Below are 17910 nucleotides of genomic sequence, written 5' to 3'. Positions count from 1 at the left end.
AATGGGAGTGTTTCCTTAATTTCTCTTTCAGATTTTTCATCATTAGTGTATAGGAATGCAAGAGATTTCTGCACATTAATTTTGTATCCTGCTACTTTACCAAATTCATTGATAAGCTCTAGTAGGTTTCTGGTAGCATCTTTAGGATTCTCTATGTATAGTATCATGTCACCTGCAAACAGTGACAGGTTTACTTCTTCTTTTCCGATTTGGATTCCTTTTATTTCTTTTTCTTCTCTGATTGCTGTGGCTAACGCTTCCAAAACTATGTTGAATAATAGTGGTGAGAGTGGACAACCTTGTCTTCTTCCTGATCTTAGAGGAAACGGTTTTGGTTTTTCACCATTGAGAACGATGTTGGCTGTGGGTTTGTCATATATAGCCTTTATTATGTTGAGGTAAGTTCCTTCTATGCCTACTTTCTGGAGGGTTTTTATCATAAATGGGTGTTGAATTTTGTCAAAACCTTTTTCTGCATCTATTGAGATGATCATGGTTTTTCTCCTTCATTTTGTTAATATGGTTTATCACATTGATTGATTTGCCTATACTGAAGAATCCTTGCATTCCTGGGATAAACCCCACTTGATCATGGTGTATGAGCCTTTTAATGTGCTGGTGGATTTTGTTTGCTAGTATTTTGTTGAGGATTTTTGCATCTATGTTCAACAGTGATATTGGCCTGTAGTTTTCTTTCTTTGTGACATCTTTGTCTGGTTTTGGTATCAGGGTGATGGTGGCCTCGTATAAAGAGTTTGGGAGTGTCTCTCCCTCTGCTATATTTTGGAAGAGTTTGAGAAGGATAGGTGTTAGCTCTTCTCTAAATGTTTGATAGAATTTGCCTGTGAAGCCATCTGGTCCTGGGCTTTTGTTTGTTGGAAGATTTTTAATCACAGTTTCAATTTCAGTGCTTGTGATTGTTTATATTTTCTATTTCTTCCTGTTCAGTCTCAGAAGGTTCTGCTTTCCTAAGAATTCTAAGAATTTGTCCATTTCATCCATGTTGTCCATTTTTTTGGAACATAGTTGCTTGTAGTAATCTCTCATGATCCTTTGTATTTCTGCAGTGTCAGTTATTATTTCTCCTTTTTCATTTCTAATTCTATTGATTTGAGTCTTCTCCCTTTTTTTCTTGATGAGACTGGCTAGTGGTTTATCTATTTCATTGATCTTCTCAAAGAACCAGCTTTTAGTTTTATTGATTTTTGCTATTGTTTCCTTCATTTCTTTTTCATTTATTTCTGATCTGATCTTTATGATTTCTTCCCTTCTGCTAACTTTGGGGGTTTTTTGTTCTTCTTTCTCTAATTGCTTTAGGTGTAAGTTTAGGTTGTTTATTTGAGATGTTTCTTGTTTCATGAGGTAGGATTGTATTGCTATAAGCTTCCCTCTTAGAACTGCTTTTGCTGCATCCCATAGGTTTTGGACCATCGTGTTTTCATTGTCATTTGTTTCTAGGTATTTTTTGGTTTCCTCTTTGATTACTTCAGTCATCTCTTGGTTATTAAGTAGTGTATTGTTTAGCCTCCATGTGTTTGTATTTTTCCAGATTTTTTCCTGTAATTGATATCTAGTCTCATAGCATTGTGGTCGGAAAAGGTACTCGATACAATTTCAGTTTTCTTAAATTTACCAAGGCTTGATTTGTGACCCAAGATATGATCTATCCTGGAGAATGTTCCATGAGCACTTGAGAAGAAAGTGTATTCTATTGCTTTTGGATAGAATGTCCTATAAATATCAATTAAGTCCATCTTGTTTAATGTATCATTTAAAGCTTGTGTTTCCTTATCTATTTTCATTTTGGATGATCTGTCCATTAGTGAAAGTGGGGTGTTAAAGTCTCCTACTATCATTGTGTTACTGTCGATTTCCCCTTTTATGGCTGTTAGCATTTGCCTTATGTATTGAGGTGCTCCTATGTTGGGTGCATAAATATGTACAATTGTTATATCTTCTTGGATTCATCCCTTGATCATTATGTAGTGTCCTTCTTTGTCTCTTGTAATAGTCTTTATTTTAAAGTCTATTTTGTCTGATATGAGAATTGCTATTCCAGCTTTCTTTTTTGCAAATTTGGTTTTATCTACCTGCAATCCTGTGAAGATGTCTGAGTTTAGATGTGGCTTCTTTTACCACAGAAGCAGGGAACCCTGAGCACTCCTGCCATTTCTCATGTGACCGTCAGAGGGCAGTGCGTGGCTATTTGTGACAATCACACAGTCCCTAGTTAATCTTCCTCAGAACATGTTTTATATCCTTAGAGGATTTCTTTAAGAATTATTTAATTTCCTTTTATTCTTCAATCCTTTGGAATATAATGAAAACTCCTTACAAATAACAACTAAAGGTAACGCACTGAATGGGCGATGCCCCTTCTTACACATACAGACACATAAAATTATGTGTCTGATTGACGGTGGAAACTTGCCTGACATAAAATTTAAAAACTCGTGGCTAAGACTCTGCGCTCTCAATGCAGGGGGCCTGGGTTGGATCCCTGGTCAGGGAACTAGCTCCCACATGCCGCAACTAAAAATCCCACACGCAGCAACAAAGATCCTGAGTGCCGCAACTAAGACCCAGCACAGTCAAATAAATAAACTCATCCAAAATGGATCAAAGACCTAAATTTAGGAGCTAAAACTATAAACTTATAGAAGACGACATAGGAGCAAATCTTCACGACTTCGGATTTGGCATCAGTGTCTTAAACATGACATCAAGTCAACGAAAATTAAAACAGATACATTGGATAAAGGGTCACCAACATGACTGCTTTGCATCTGGCTCTTAAGGTACCCCTGGCACCAGATGAGAATTACACAAGGCATTTCTCCAGTAATTCTCCCAAAACCCATTAAGCAGCTCCAGTTGTTTTCTCCATTTTAGAGATGGGGCCACTTAGGCTCACAGCCTTGCTGGGCTCACCCAGCTAAGAAGAGGCTGAGCAGGGACCAGACTGCAGTCTCTCTGCCTTTGGACCCTGTGCTCCTTCCACACTGCTCCTCCCTGGATTCTTCCAGAGATCGGATCCCCAGGCCTAGAGAACTCACTGAGCTCTGGGGCAGTGTCACCACCTATGCCTGGGGCTGGACTCCTTGGCCAGGAGTGGCCTGCCCTGGCCACTGGGGGCCCTCCCAGGCCCAGGATCACCCGATATCTGGGCAGAAGATGGTTTCTCTATGAGCTCCAGGAATAAAGGTTCCTGTATCCTCAGAACTGAGAGGTCCCCCTGCGGCATCTGGTCCTAGCCTGCTTGTCAGGTGGGCCCTGCAGGCGTCTACTGAACACTGGGCCCAAACCCTGCCTTGGCCGGTCTGTGGGGGCAGAAAAGGGGGCAGTTTCTTTAAGCTCCATTTCCTCGTCCATCAACAGGGACAGTGTTTCTACCTTCTTCCTGGAGTTAAGAGATTCAATGACATGATTCAGGTCCGGAAAAGAGACCCGGGTAAGGACTCCTTAGCTGTACCCGCTGATATGACCTCCCTGCAAGCCCACTGCTGCCCTGGGCTCTCCGCCTCTGCCCACTCTGTTCCCTCTGCTGAGGGCCCAACTCCCTCAGACTGAGATGACTCTCCAGGAAGCCTTTTTCACACTCCCATTGTGGGGGGTGTCCCTTGGCCGGCGGTGGGGAACAGCACTGGGGCTCACGCCATCAGACCCGGGCATCCCTGGAGCTGGACATGAGCCTGTGCCTGAGGACGATAAGGTTCCGAGTGTGCAGGGCTGACCCTGGAGCGCCGTGCATAGTGCCGTCTCCTCCTCGGACCACAGGCCGGGGCACCCGGGAAAGGGGCTCCCTCCTTACAAGCAGCCACAGAGAGCTGCGCTGAGCTCTCTGGGGCGCCTCCCACCTCCCCTGTGCACTTGCCCCGAGACCGCATCTCAGGGTCCCGCAGCCACGGGGGGCGGGGGTCAGTGTCTTCTCGCGGGTCGATATTGAAAGTCAGTTTCTGGAGAAGATGTTAGTCTTTAATGGAAACGACACTAGGAAGAATCCGGGCCCCTTTGTACAAACCAACACCGATCCTGAGCCCGTAACCGTGACGGCACTGCCCGCGCCGTGGGGACCCTGCCCCGTGGTCCTTACTGCTCTCCACCCCTGTTCCATCAGGCGCGTCCCCCTCTTACCCTCAGGGGAGCCCTGAGTGTCCTCCCTGTGAAGGTCTGTGTTCTGTGCGTGCGGACCCGTCTCTTGGCCGAGGTGAGAGAGGTCGCTGACCCGCAGCCGCAGATACAGCGCCCTCTGTCCTAACCTTGAGGGAGGTGAGGGCTCCCCCCTCCTCCTCACCTGGCGTCTCGGGCGGGAAGCAGAGCCCCTCCCCACGCAGAAGCTGAATGTGAGGGGTGCCAGGGCTGGGGGCTGGCGCAGGGCCGAGCCAGGGGTCACTGCTGGGGGAGCCCGAGGGGTGCTCAGGGGTTGTGCCGCCTCCAGGGCTGGGTGTGTCACGGGACAGGGTCGGGCTGAGATGAGCTCCGGGGAACGGAGCAGGGGGGTGTGGCGGGAAACCTGGGCCAGGGGACTGGGGTGGCCCTCCCTGCTCCGCGGGTCACTCTTAGGCACCCTGACGGCCTCCACTGCCCACTCGGCCATCTCCCTGCCTCAGGTGGAGCTCCGGGCTCTCCGGAGCCCCTGCTTTCCCAAACAAGGCGCAAACTTGATGAAGAGACACAGATAGTGGAAACTGCAGCCAACACCTAAAAATGCACACGAATTGTGTTCCCCAAATTCCACTTTACAGGAACCAGTCCTAAAAAATACAGATTGATGGATGCAGATGTACAGTACAATTAGGAGAGTGAAAAACTGGGAATGGCAAGTTTGATGATTATAGTACAATATTGTTGTCTATATTCACTATACTATGCATTAGATCAGATCTTTAAAATTTAAAAAAGAAACCAGAAAGCCAGCTACACGAAACTTCTAATTTTTCAATGTTGATAAAATTAGAAAACCAAAAGTTGAAAACCAAAGTTTTCTACAGTTTGTTGGCCAAAACAAAGCATTTCTAAAGCTGGATTTGTCTGGATATGAGGGAGTCTAGATTTTTACGTAGCACTAAACAATGTTGCAAAGTATGTAAATTGCACATGTGTTATCTTTTCTCGAGGTTTAATCACATGGAATTTTTAAACCACATTTGAAAACCCAAAGTATCTAACGAGTCTATTAATGGCAACTCAGCTCAGGAGACAGGCTACATATAAGGACTCCGAGGTTAGAAGTCCAGCCCCAGGGCTGAAACTGATTTATTCGGTGACCTTGAAGAAGGTCATTAACCAGGAGTTCACCTCAGCATCTGGGTCTGCTGTGAGAAGAGCTAACAGAAGGGACTTAAAACATTTAACTCCCTCCCAACAAGTGCTTCAAGAATTCATGATGCTCTCTGTAATTTTAAAGTCTGTCTCATTTGGAGAGTTCCCATGAATTTTGCCAAAATTACCAGCACACTATGAAGCCCCAAAATGACAGCTAAACACTATCAGCTGAATGCAAGCTTTTGCAACATTGTAAAAAAAAAAAACACAACAAATATCCCTTTCGTAAATTACAACATATGTTTTCCAGGAAAAAATAGTTCTAAGTCAATATATATTTTTTCAATCCCTTAGGCTCTGAAACTAACTTCCTTATAAAGCACAGTAGAAAAATGAAAACGTATTCAATATTTTAAGCCTCAGAAGCAAATAAATTAGTGGAAGAAGCTAATATTTACTTCTCTGCTTATTCACTCATATCTGTATATGATCCTTGAGTCGAGGCTATGAAGAGTGCTAATTTACATTATTCGTTATTAGTAGAATGCACTCAGCAAATTTAATACTCTTATGCTGTATTTTATAAACCTAGATGTGTGCTGCACAGATATGCACAATAATTATCATTTTAACAGGGTCAGTCCAATTAATAAATTTTACATACTCCAAAATTATTGTGTGGTATATGGAACCATACTTTCCCTATTCATCGGTATGAAATTCTCTTTCCCTTTGATATGGTTTGGTGTGGGTCTTTAGTAACGCCCCCAATCTCATCCAACCTATCAGTGGCATTAAAAACTAATGCTCATGTTTCTCATTTGTGACCTTTGTGGGTTTTCTTCAGCATGAAAAATGAGTTGATCGCCCTGCTGGAACCCCTATAGCTACTTTCTCTAAAGAACATACAGCATCGATCTTATGAAATCACTGTGCACGCTTCACTTTCATGCATGGTCAGTATCGTGACGTGTTCCCTCCCTCATCCTCACCGTTCGCCTCTGCCCCTTCCTCTCCAGCCGCACATCACCTGCTCCGACAGTTCTGCCCTTGTTAACTACATGCCTATCTGCTGCCTTTTCTCGGCCTTCCCAGCTTCACGCACACCTGACTCGTGTGGCATCTGTGTGCGTTTCTGGCCCTCCAGCCTCCTACACGTGGCTCATGCACTGCTCTGCCCAAGCCCATCCTCTGACTGCAGGCTTTGCCTCCCTCGCCCACTCCACAAAACCCACCCCTGTGCTCTATTGCCCTTTATGTTCAGAACGGCCTCCCACGAACATGCATACACCTCCTTACTATGCTGCCTCAGATCATTTCTCCAGAAGGGCTTCCTAGTCTGCAAGCGTCCCTGCTCCTGTGTCTCCAAGTCACACTCTCAGCTGTTCCTGCCCTATTTTTAGCAATTCACTTTTCTCCCTGAAAGATTTTATTTGGAGCCTTAGTTTTTTCCTGGATACTGTCTTTACAGAAATAATCAGGGAAACTGCAGCAGTATATGTTAAACATGCATAATACTTATTTTTAAGTAAGTTATGCAAATGTTACTGAGTCCAAGCTCGCTCTGCTCCCCACAAGACTGGCCAATAAATCGGGAGACGAGGTGTTGACGCAAGCAATAGCGACTTTATTCCGAAAGCCGGCAGACCGACAAGATGGTGGACTAGGATCCCCAAGAAACCATCTTACCGGGGTCTGGATGCCAGTTTCTTTTATAGAACAGAGAGGGGGAGGAGGCGAGGAAGTAAAGTAAAAAGGCCATTAGTTTTGCCGGGCTTGGCCAGCGTCCGGGAGGGGATGTGTTAATGTCTTCTTTTCTGCAGCCATTCACAGGTGGGCAGGGTCAGATTGTCTCCCTGTGAACTGAACAAAGGCGCTTTAGTTTAACATTCACGCAGAGGGGCAGGGTTCCCTGAAGCAGGCCATTATGTACGACTATAATAACAAAAGCAATGAAAAGCAAAGGTTAAAGTCAAAGAAACAGATCTAATGTGGGGTCAAAATTGGCTCTTCCCTGTTACACAAACACATGGGCAGGAGCAATTCTATTGCCTGACAGTCATATGGACCAGTGAGAGCAGAACCAAAATTGCTTCTCACACATGAGACACTTACATCTTTGCTATATAGTATTTTAATAACCACTACTTTCAGGAATTTTGAACTTTTTTTTTTTTTTAATTTTATTTCATGTTCAGAATATTCCGATAATGTCAGTGTTTTATTAATTTATTTGTTTTTGGCTGTGTTGGGTCTTCGTTTCTGTGCGAGGGCTTTCTCTAGTTGCGGCAAGCGGGGGCCACTCTTCATCGCGGTGCGCGGGCCTCTCACTATCGTGGCCTCTCTTGTTGCGGAGCACAGGCTCCAGACGCGCAGGCTCAGTAGTTGTGGCTCACGGGCCTAGTTGCTCCGCGGCATGTGGGATCTTCCCAGACCAGGGCTTGAACCCGTGTCCCCTGCATTGGCAGGCAGACCCTCAACCACTGCGCCACCAGGGAAGCCCCAGGAATTTTGAACTTTTAAATAAAAATGCCAGGTCAACATTTAGAATGTTTGTTAAAATGTTTAATGTTAAAATTTAATGTTTGTTAAAAAGGCTTTTTTAAAAAATTTTATTTTATTTATTTATTAATTTTTGGCTGAGTTGGATCTTCGTTGCTGCATGTGGGCTTTCTCTAGTTGCAGTGAGCAGGGGCTACTCTCCGTTGCAGTGCACGGGCTTCTCACTGCAGTGGCTTCTCTTGTTGCAGAGCACGGGCTCTCGGCGTGCGGGCTTCAGTAGTTGTGGCGCATGGGCTCAGTAGTTGTGGCTCGTGGGCTCTAGAGCGCAGGCTCAGTAGTTGTGCACGGGCTTAGTTGCTCTGCAGCTTGTGGGATCTTCCCGGACCAGGGCTCGCACCCGTGTCCCCTGCATTGGCAGGCGGATTCTTCACCACGGCGCCACCAGGGAAGCCCTAAAAAGGCTTTTTAAAACTGCCTTTATCGTAGATGTAAGAATGCATGATTCTCAGAATCTTTGAGTAGTTTCGCTCTGTATAGTATAGAAGGCTTGAATTGAATGAAAATGTGTGCCTTTAAATATCTTTGAAAGAAAACACTAATATTATGTCTTTTTCAACTAGAGTGATTTACTAAACTAGCTTTTGGAGGAACCATTTGTCACCTCCTTGCTGCAATAAAACTTCATGCAGTTTCCAAAAACTGAAATTCTGTATCTGTCTACATTCCCTGTGACCAGATGTGAACTGATACAAAAATAATAATAATCAATAGCGATTACAAGCTTTGAAGTCACTGCACTAAGTTCGTAGGGCAGGCTGCCCAGCCTCTCTTCATGTGATAGCTCCCAGTCTTGGAAAAGATCGATGCTAAATAAATAGTTCACTGCTTTGCCCAAAGGCTCACAAAATGCCCTTTGTCCTCAACTATAAAAGTCATGAAAAGAAAATGTGAAGACTCAAGGTCTTCACCTAGTTTCCTCCAAACAATCCATCAAGCACAATCTCCTTTCTCTCGAAACTTCTGTTGCACTTACACGGTGTGTCACTCACTCTCACAGTAAACCATACCGTCTTTTCTTTCTCTGTGTGTTTGTCTTCCTGCCCCAGTCTCCTGTGTTATTGCTAGCCGCTGGGACCATAGACTACACTCTGCTTTCCATTTCAGCTCTTGGTGTGATGTGAACGAATGGGAGGAACATGAATTCATTCAACAAACATCTGCTGCTTATCTACCGGGCTCCAGGCACTGTAACTAGAGATACAATGGTAAACAAGAGAAGAGATTCCAGAGAACTGAAATCTAGAGGGAGAGAGACAGACAAGCAAACAGGCAAGTACCATCAAATGTGATGCGTGATACTTGAAGCCAGCAGTGGGGTCATGAGAGCACACTTGGCGGGATTCGAGCTGGTTGTAAAGAATCCAGGATGAGTTCTGGATGAAGTGACTTCAACAACCAATCTGGAGGTGATTAGGACTCAGCACAGTGAACAAAGGTTGGGGGAGAGGAGGAGTTTCCCAGAGAGTTTAAATTGCATCCCAGAGGTGAGAAAGAGCAGAGCACATTAAAGGAACAAGAAATACTCCAGTAGACTTGAAGTTTACAGTTGTGGTGAGGATTGGAGATGGAAGATGAAGCTCTAAAAATGAGCCGAGACCAAGAGACACAGGAGGATATTTGGTCTTGCATCTTCAGGGTAACGGAGGGTTGGGGAAGGTGCTGAGCGAGCGTGTGACTGATTGTGGCTGGGCTTCGGAAAGGTCTTTCTGGCTGCGCTGCGGAGAGATGGGGGAGGGGGCTGCGGGGGAGATCCAGGTGAGGGCGGGGCTGTGGCGGATCCGGTGAGGGCGGGGCTGCGGCGGATCCGGGTGAGGGCGGGGCTGTGGCGGGGATCCAGGTGAGGGCGGGGCTGCGGCGGGGATCCGGGTGAGGGCGGGGCTGCGGCGGGGATCCAGGTGAGAGCTGGTCTGTGGCGGATCCGGTGAGGGCGGGGCTGCGGCGGATCCGGGTGAGGGCGGGGCTGTGGCGGGGATCCAGGTGAGGGCGGGGCTGCGGCGGGGTTCCGGGTGTGGGCGGGGCTGCGGCGGATCCGGGTGAGGGCGGGGCTGCGCTGGACCAGGGCGGGGGATGCGGAGGGGTTGCACTGGCTTCCGATTTGCAGGTGGAGTAAATGGGAAAGACTAGGTGGTGATTGTTTTGGAGGCTGTGGGAGAAGGAGGAGGAGCAGGATACCCGTGTTTCCAGGTTAGTCAACTGCAGGTAGGCTAGTAAATTCTAGAGCAGGACTGCGGTTCTCAGGGTGTGGGCCAGCAGCGTTCGCACCACCTGGGAACTGATGAAAAATGCAAATTCCCCAGCTCCACTCCGGACCCAGTGAGTGAGAAATGTCCGCGGAGGAGACCGGCGACCTGCGTTTTAACCACCTTCCAGGGATTCTGGTGCGTGCTTAAGCTTGTAAACCAATGTTTTAGCTCATGGGTCGTCCAACTGTTTTGCTCAGTACACTAAAAAATGTTTGAAAAAATATGTACAATTCACACGTTTTAAATTTGACATCCAAACATTTTCTTTTTACATATAAACAGTTGCAAAGGATGTAAGTTCTAGCATATTAAAAAATACTGTGCCTTTTAAATACAGTCCATGAAATCAAAATACTCTAGCAATTTGGTACCCACCATTGCACATTGAGAAGATAAACAAGCTCTCTCTCTTTTTTTTTTTCATCTCAAAATATTTAATTTCGTTTGAAAAGGATACATTCCCCGCTTCCCTCCCGCCACATCACTCCGGCCCACCGGCAGCGGCACACTCGCACGCACACACGCACATAAGGCCAGTGGGCTACGCTCTGCCTCTGCCCTCACCGGCTGGGAAGAAGGGTTTGCGCCTTGCCTCCTTCCCCAGCAAAGGTAAAGGAGAGAGAGGCCTGCTGGAATGCCAGCTCCCAGGGGAGGAAGCAGAGCCCCACACACTCTGTCGCGTCACATGCACTTAGAAAAATAAAACCAAGTGGTGTTCTGGCATCCCCAACACTGTAAAACAGCAATATCCACCTGGAAGTCATCTTTGCCATTTTCTAGAAAAATTTATTGCACTTAATTAACAGATGTTAAAGGAGCTCGCGGGGGGGGGGGCTTTGCCATGAAAACCAGGGGCTTTCAGCCCTTTGCTCCCAGGGCCCTGGATGGAGAGCTGCACAGCATGAAGGGGCCCTTTTCTGCCGGCCCCCATGCCTGCCACCCCACCTCAAGCAGGAGCTGCCTGCCAGGGCCACAGCAGGTCCCCTCACCAGAGTGATGCTTACCGAGTCAAGGTTCACTACTACGTGCCTTCCGCAACCTCAGGACCCAGACAGGCAAACCCTTGCCTTTGGCCAAGGGTAAGAGTTACCCAGGTCCTCCACAAGGCTGCTGGCCATTGTGAAAGCTCTCTCTCTCTCTGAATATATATATTTCTCTATCTAGATATATATTTATTATATGCATATTCTTGCAACATTCTAGCTCATTCATTCATGATTTGTCTGTTCTGAGGTTGCAATGAGGCTGAAGACAGGGTGTTTAGGTAGGGATGGCGCTTCCCAGCCCACTGCAAGCCCACAGAAAGCCATTTACATTGGCATCTCTAGTCTCCAGTGCTTTTTAGAGGATGTCAAAGATCTGAGCATAGGCGCCTCAGTCTTTGGCTGTCAGCCCCAAGACAGAGAGGGTCCAGCGGGGAGTCAAGGAGACTCCCCACTCCACAATGGAAACTGAGTAGGCACCACCCTCTCCTCCTGCAAGGACTTGATCCTTAAGCCTGGGAAGAAGACATGCTTACCTGAGCACCCTTTTCCCCAAAATGTCAACCTCCACGGACATCTCCTCCCTGTCCCTGCCAGGCTCCTGGCTCAAAGGGGCTCTTCTAAAAGAAGCCAGCACCACACTCTTCCCAAGTAAGGAGAGAACCAGACACCCACTGGCTGGCGGGGGGGGGGGGCGGTGGGTAGAAGGGGAGGGCACTGCACAGGCAGAAGGTGGGACAAAGAGAAGAGACATCAGGCCATCATCTCACCCGCTGGGGTCGGAAAGTGGACACCACCCGGAGACTAAATGTCCATCCCTTAGGGGAAAAAACTGAAAGAAACACAAACCATACACTTCTGGCCAAAGAAAATGAAGAGCTTTTAAGCTGGTGGCTCTTCTACCAATAACAAAATGAGAAGTGCCCTCTTGGTGGGTGGCCAGACCAGAGGGAGAGTGCCCGGGCGGGCGAGCTGCCCAGGGCAGGACACTGACATGCCGGATGCAACTGCCCTGTTGTGGTTACAATAGAGTGAAAAGTGTGAACATGGTTTTCATAGAACCACAAAGTAAAAGTCAGGGGCCTGCAGGGAGGGCACTGACATCCCTTGGCCTCAGGGACCCCTGTCAAGTCCCCTGGAGAGACGGGTGTGCAGGTCCCTGGAGGGCCGTGGCGTTCCCCTGGGGTGTGGTCCAGGGCCAGTGGATGGCTTCCCCTGCTCTTAACATCTGTTATGAAAAGTCTTTAGGGGTCAAGGCCCAGGACTCCGAGCCACCACTTTAAATAAAGCCAGTGGTGAATGTGACAAAGTGTGCCCGTCACCTCTGACCCCTCCTTACCACAGGCTGCCTGCCCTGAGCAAATAAATACACCCATCTCTGGGTGCCCCAGCTGACCGCAGCGAGCAGACGCTTCCACGGATCTCCTTAATTAATCTCTCGGGCAGAGCCAAAGGACGAGTCCAGCTGGACACAAGAGAAAGGAGCAGCTGGGAGGTGGGCCCCTCCGCACCACACCACAGCCAGGCTCGCATGGGTGGCTGTCTCCTGGGACCCAGATCGAGGGGACTCTAGCCTATGTAAATGTCCCCAGAGCCCACTGTTCCAAAAGAGCTGTGCTGCGACCAGGTGACCAGGTGTCCTGCCTGGTGACGCCCTCCTGGCCGCTCGCACGGGGTGGATCCTGAAGCCAGAACTGGGAAGCCCTCTTCTGCTTTTCAGGGACAGCAGACTCGGGCCTGGCCCGCACAGGAAAGCAGAGCAAGAACGAGCGGGAGCTTCTCGAGAAACATGCCCCAGCTCCCCGCCTACAGCGTGCGGGGCTGTGGAGACCGGTTTTCTGAACACCATGCAGAAGGTGCATCCCAGCTCCAGGAAGTTAAGCTTCCTAGACGAGGAGACTCTTTCTTTTAAATCCAAGATCTGAGCTTGGTCACTGGATGAAAAGAAACAGCAGGCCCAGAGGCCCAGTCTGGTGGGACAGATTTGACTCAGGCGGCCTCCACAAGTGACCTGGAGAAGAGATATGCACGGCGACCAAGGCTCAGAGACCACCACCCTGGGAGTCTCTCCCCAACGGCGGATGGAACACAGAGGGAACCCCTCACCAGGGCCTCCTCCTTCCAGGCCTCAGAGCCACAGAGAAAAGGGGTGAGGGAGCTAAGAATGGTTGGGTGCACTTCTGTTGCAGGCCCAGACGCAAAGCCCGTCCCAGGCTGTGCAGACACCCAGCCGCTGCGGCCTGGCACCCGCGTGGACACTACAGAGGAGCTGGCATGTCTTTTTACCTTTGAGGAAGATGGGAACGGATGTTTTTCTCTAAGACTTTCTGGGGAGGACAACAGACCCTCCCTGCCTGGAAATGCGCCCTGCTACCTGAGAAGATGTAAGGGCGACAGCCATCATGACTCATTATGCAGAGACAGGCCTGGACGGCCCAGGCTGGAGAAGCAGGGAGAGTCAGGGAAGCCTGAGTACCCTGGAAAAGAAGAGCCCATGCTCCAGAGGTCCCCTTCCGGTCCAACTGAGACAGCCAAGAACAGAGACTTAGGCTGATTCACCACCTCGTAGATTCTCTCGCATCCCACCAGGGAGGAGGCTGGCCTCCAGGGAAGTCGCCGTGCTGGCCATGTGATGATGAAGCTTGAACGTGAAGGCTCCTGGGGCAGGTGCGCCGCCATGCGCCCACGACAAGTCATAAGTCTCCACGCAGGGGTGGGTTTCAGGGGTCCCAGGCAGAGGTCTGAGGTGAGGCAGCGCGCCCGGGCGGGGGCACGGGTTACAAGGGCCCGTACTTGGTCTCGTACTTGGACATGATGGTCTTGCACTTGCCCACCTTCTTGTGCAGCTCCGCCACCTCCGTCCGCAGGGCTGTGTTCTCCTCCTCCAGGAAGGCCGCCCGGATGGTGATCTGGTTCTTCTTCAGGCGCCGGGCGTCCCAGGACCGCTTGGCTGCCGCGTTGTTCTTCTTGCGTCTCGTCCAGTACTTTCCGCCCTTCTGCTCGTCGGGGACAGAGACCTTCTTGGCCTTTTTGATCACGGGCTGGGGCTTCAGGTCCTCCTCTGCAAACCTGTGCTTCCAAGGCTTGAACAGCTCCCCGCCCGGCACACTGGAGAGGACCAGGTCGGCAGGGTCGGGATTGAAGTTCACATCCACCTCCACGCAGTTGGGGTCGATGGGACTGGGTGTCTCCCTCTCCTTTTCCAGGGAGGATTCTGTGCTAGACACGGTTTCCGAGGGGTGAAAGACAGCGGTGGAGGAGGATGGTGGGGACGCCGTGGAGGAGCTGGCCGACTCCTTCCTTTCTAGCTCAGCCACAGGCAGCAGCAGGTTCTGGGCCAGGTGGGTGGGGCTGGCAGGGATGCCATTCTCCAGCAGGAACTCATCCAGGTCCATGTACTCCAGGTGGAAAGACTCGCCATCATATTGGATGGTCTTGTCCCAGATGGGTGGCATGAGGGAGGCAGAGACCGCCATGGTGCTGGCTGCTGCAGCCTCGTCTTCCTCCAGCTTTTCCTTCCCCTTTTCCTTATGTAGGCGCGCCTCGCGCGGGGGGTTCTCCATAAGCTTCTTCAGGACCACAGGGAAGGGGCCCTGCAGGCCCCTTTCCCTGGCTGCGGGCCCCGGCCCCGGCCCCGCCTGCGGCTCCACAGGTGGCTTCTTTCCGCCGTCTGCGTCGGACATCGTGCCCAGCGCTCTGCTCGCTCGCCTCGCCTCCCCCGCCCGCCCCCCGAGATGGGACGGAGCCACCGCAGCTGCCGACACGGGCCTCTTTTTTTTTTTTTTTTTTTAACAGTTTAGCAATTCCAAAATGTCCCTTCATTCCTTGAACATTCACATCCTTTTAATTTCCATAACTGAATTTTATACTATATTCTATTAATCAACCCACCATACTTATTTGCAACAAAAATATGAATGTAATAAAATATTCATACTCAATTTAGATATAATTATTTTAGTATATAATTGATAAAATAGCATAACTTATAATTTTGATAACTATTAAACATAAAAAGTAAAATATTATTGAAATATATCTCCTAATGAGATGAGTAGGGCTTTTAAAATTTAATTCACGTATCTGTGGATAAATATTACGTATTAATAAAATAAGACAAGCTTCAGCATCAGTTCTATTCATATTTTTCTTTTTATAATGCAAATTAAAAAAAAATAACCAAACACCCTGCTCATATAATAAGTAGAGGGAATGAAAGGAGTTGTTGTTTTTTTTTTAATTTTTTTTTTTTTAAATCGGTCATCAATTTTATACACATCAGTGTATACATGTCAATCCCAATCACCCAATTCATCCCACCCTGGTGGTCCAGTGGTAAAGAATCCTCCTTCCCATGCAGGGGACTCAGGTTCGATCCCTGGTCGGGGAACTAAGATCCCACATGCCGCGGGGCAACTAAGCCCCTGCGTGACACAAGTACTGAGCTCGCGTGCCTCAACGAGAGAACCCACGGGCCGCAAACTACAGAGCTCACGTGTTCTGGAGCCCGCACGCCACAACTGCAGAGCCCATGCACCCTGGAGCTCGTGCACCACAACTAGAGAGAGAAAACCTGCATGCTGCAATGAAGAGCCCACGCATGGCAACAAATAAGATCCCGCACGCCTCAATGAAGATCCCACATGCTGCAACTCAGACCTGACACGGCCAAAAAATAAAATTAAAATAATAAAATAAAATAAATAAATATTTTAAAAGGCCTTCTTAATCCAAAAAAAAGTCATTAAAAAAACCTAATCATTACAGATATTCTTTGTTTATCTCCACGTTCCCTTGCTCCACACAACCAGCCATATCTAGAATTACCCCTTATTTGACAAGCTGAGGTTTTTACTCACTGGGGGCAAAGCCACACATTAAGATTTAGGTTGGGTAAGAGCTGAGCTGCCTTTCATAAAAAGAGTAAAGGGTAACTGTGAAAGGGAGGTAGACAGGAAGGGAGGACATCTCAACTTGGACGTGTGGTCTCAGACAGACAATCTTAGAAAGGAACACGTGGAAGTTTAAGATTGGGAAAATGAAGTTAGACTTGATGCCAAAATCTTGGGTCTCTGTACGGATGCCAAATAGAAATACAGAGGCAGAATTTCGGAGGAAAAAGAAAAAAAGTAGCTATATTCTTTGCCAGGCAAAGCGGGAACACAGCAGGCTAGCGCCTCCAGAACTGTGCCCTGGGGAATCAGGAGAAGTCTTGTAGGTGGGGCTCTCAGTCTGGGATAGGTGATCAGAATCAAAGCGGTGATCCTAACCCTAACCCTAACCCTAACCTGCATTATTTCAAAACAGTCACAGCTGGTGTCAGGCAGCCCAGTAATTGGGTCACTTCCTCTCTGGTTTTTGGCCTGCAACCTTCTTTCTGAAATGCAGAATGCTACAAGCGGTGATTTGCTACAAGGGAGTGCAGGGGGTGTAAACACCAGGTGCAGGATGTAATTCACACAGAGTCAGAGAGTGTTAGAGGTTAGCTTTGTGAAGGAGGACAAGTCTAGCTACAAGTGTTTGTTAGTGCTTACAGCTAAAGAATAATCAAGATTGTTTAACTCTTTCAGGACTGTTTATGCTGTTTCCCCAGCCTGTTTATTGTTTTCTTATTTTCCTTGTTTTTCAGAAAAGTCTCATTTCTATTTTTGCTACAACATACTGGGGCTAAGAAAAGGCAGGTATTTAAGAAAAATCTAAAGAATGGCTTTGAAAAAGGAGTCACTTTTTTGTTGTAAAAAGAGATACCTTTAAACTTTACTGGCATGTTCTGGGGTATGTATTTATGCTAACATTATACCAAGGAAAAGGCAGAGTGAAACTATAACATTGTAAAACACGGGGAATGAGTTACACAGAGTTATTTCTTATATACTTAATTTTACAGTGTATATAGTATAGTCACTACAAATTAGAGTGTGGGGTCTTTCATCAGAATATTAGTCCCTTGAGAGTAGGAATCACGTCTTACTCTGTGTTATATTCTCAACACATATGACACTTATCACAGCCCTCAGAAAAGAGAAGAATCTCAACAAGCATTTGAGAAATGAATAAATGAATAGAAAAGGCAAAAAAAAAAAAAAAAAAAAAGAAATCAGGAAAATGACTCCCGAAAATGCACTTGCCCAGGAAGCCTCTGGAAAGTCTTCAAGGATTCCCAAGGATGTGCCTGCCATGTGAGACTGCTCAGCTAGAACAAAGGGGGGCGTCTTCCCTTAAGCCGGAGGAGAGAAAACAGAACAGGATGGGAGTCCATGCGAGTCCGTGTGTCTGTCTGATGACAACCATGGTCTCCTCTGCCTGGTGCGCTTCCACGTAGCAGGTTCTTGTCAGGTTCACATCTCAGCTTCAGAGCACCTCTTCAGAGGAGCTTCCCTGACCTTTCCCTCTTAAGTAGCTGCCTAGTCCATCGTCCTCTATTCTCAGCACAGCACGGCGTTTTCCACTATCTACTGTTTCCCCTTCCTCTTCCTCCCTCCCCCTTCCCCCCCCTATTTTCTCCCCTTATTTCTCTCTCTCTCTCTCTTTTTTCTTTTTTCTTTTTGGCCAGGGATTGAACCCAGGGCCTCGACAGTGAGTGTGGAGTCCCAACCACTGGACCGCCAGGGAATTCCAACTAGAATGTCAGTTCCTTGCAGGAGCCATTGTACCTGCAAACCTAGGACAGTACTTAGCCCACAGTGTGACACCCAGTATATATTTGCTGAATAAATAAATGAAGAAAACGATGTCAAGAAGTTGAGGATACTCCTGTCTGGTGGACTGTAATTTCTCTGTGAAATGGGAGGCCAAGTCATGCCTTGAGAGTAAAGGTGAAATGTGGGGTGGGCACGTGGAAGAGAGAAGAGTTTGTG

At 47.9% G+C, this 17910-nt stretch overlaps 1 protein-coding gene across 1 annotated transcript; it reads right to left on the bottom strand.

Moving 5' to 3' along the window:
* Positions 1-13830: 13830 nt before the first annotated feature.
* On the bottom strand, positions 13831-14736 carry LOC133102476 (thyrotroph embryonic factor-like). The gene has a single exon (XM_061207463.1). It carries the CDS (start codon positions 14734-14736, stop codon positions 13831-13833), a length of 906 nt encoding a protein of 301 aa, XP_061063446.1.
* Positions 14737-17910: the final 3174 nt, after the last annotated feature.

The sequence above is a fragment of the Eubalaena glacialis genome, chromosome 12 (genome assembly GCF_028564815.1).
Source record: "Eubalaena glacialis isolate mEubGla1 chromosome 12, mEubGla1.1.hap2.+ XY, whole genome shotgun sequence".
NCBI classification, from domain to species: domain Eukaryota; kingdom Metazoa; phylum Chordata; class Mammalia; order Artiodactyla; family Balaenidae; genus Eubalaena; species Eubalaena glacialis.
Note: the sequence above shows the minus strand (reverse complement) of the source record. Positions and strands in the feature narration are given on the sequence as shown.

Excerpts from the sequence above, each read along its gene's own strand:
- LOC133102476 (XM_061207463.1), bottom strand. The coding sequence starts at position 14,736 with ATGTCCGACGCAGACGGCGGAAAGAAGCCACCTGTGGAGCCGCAGGCG.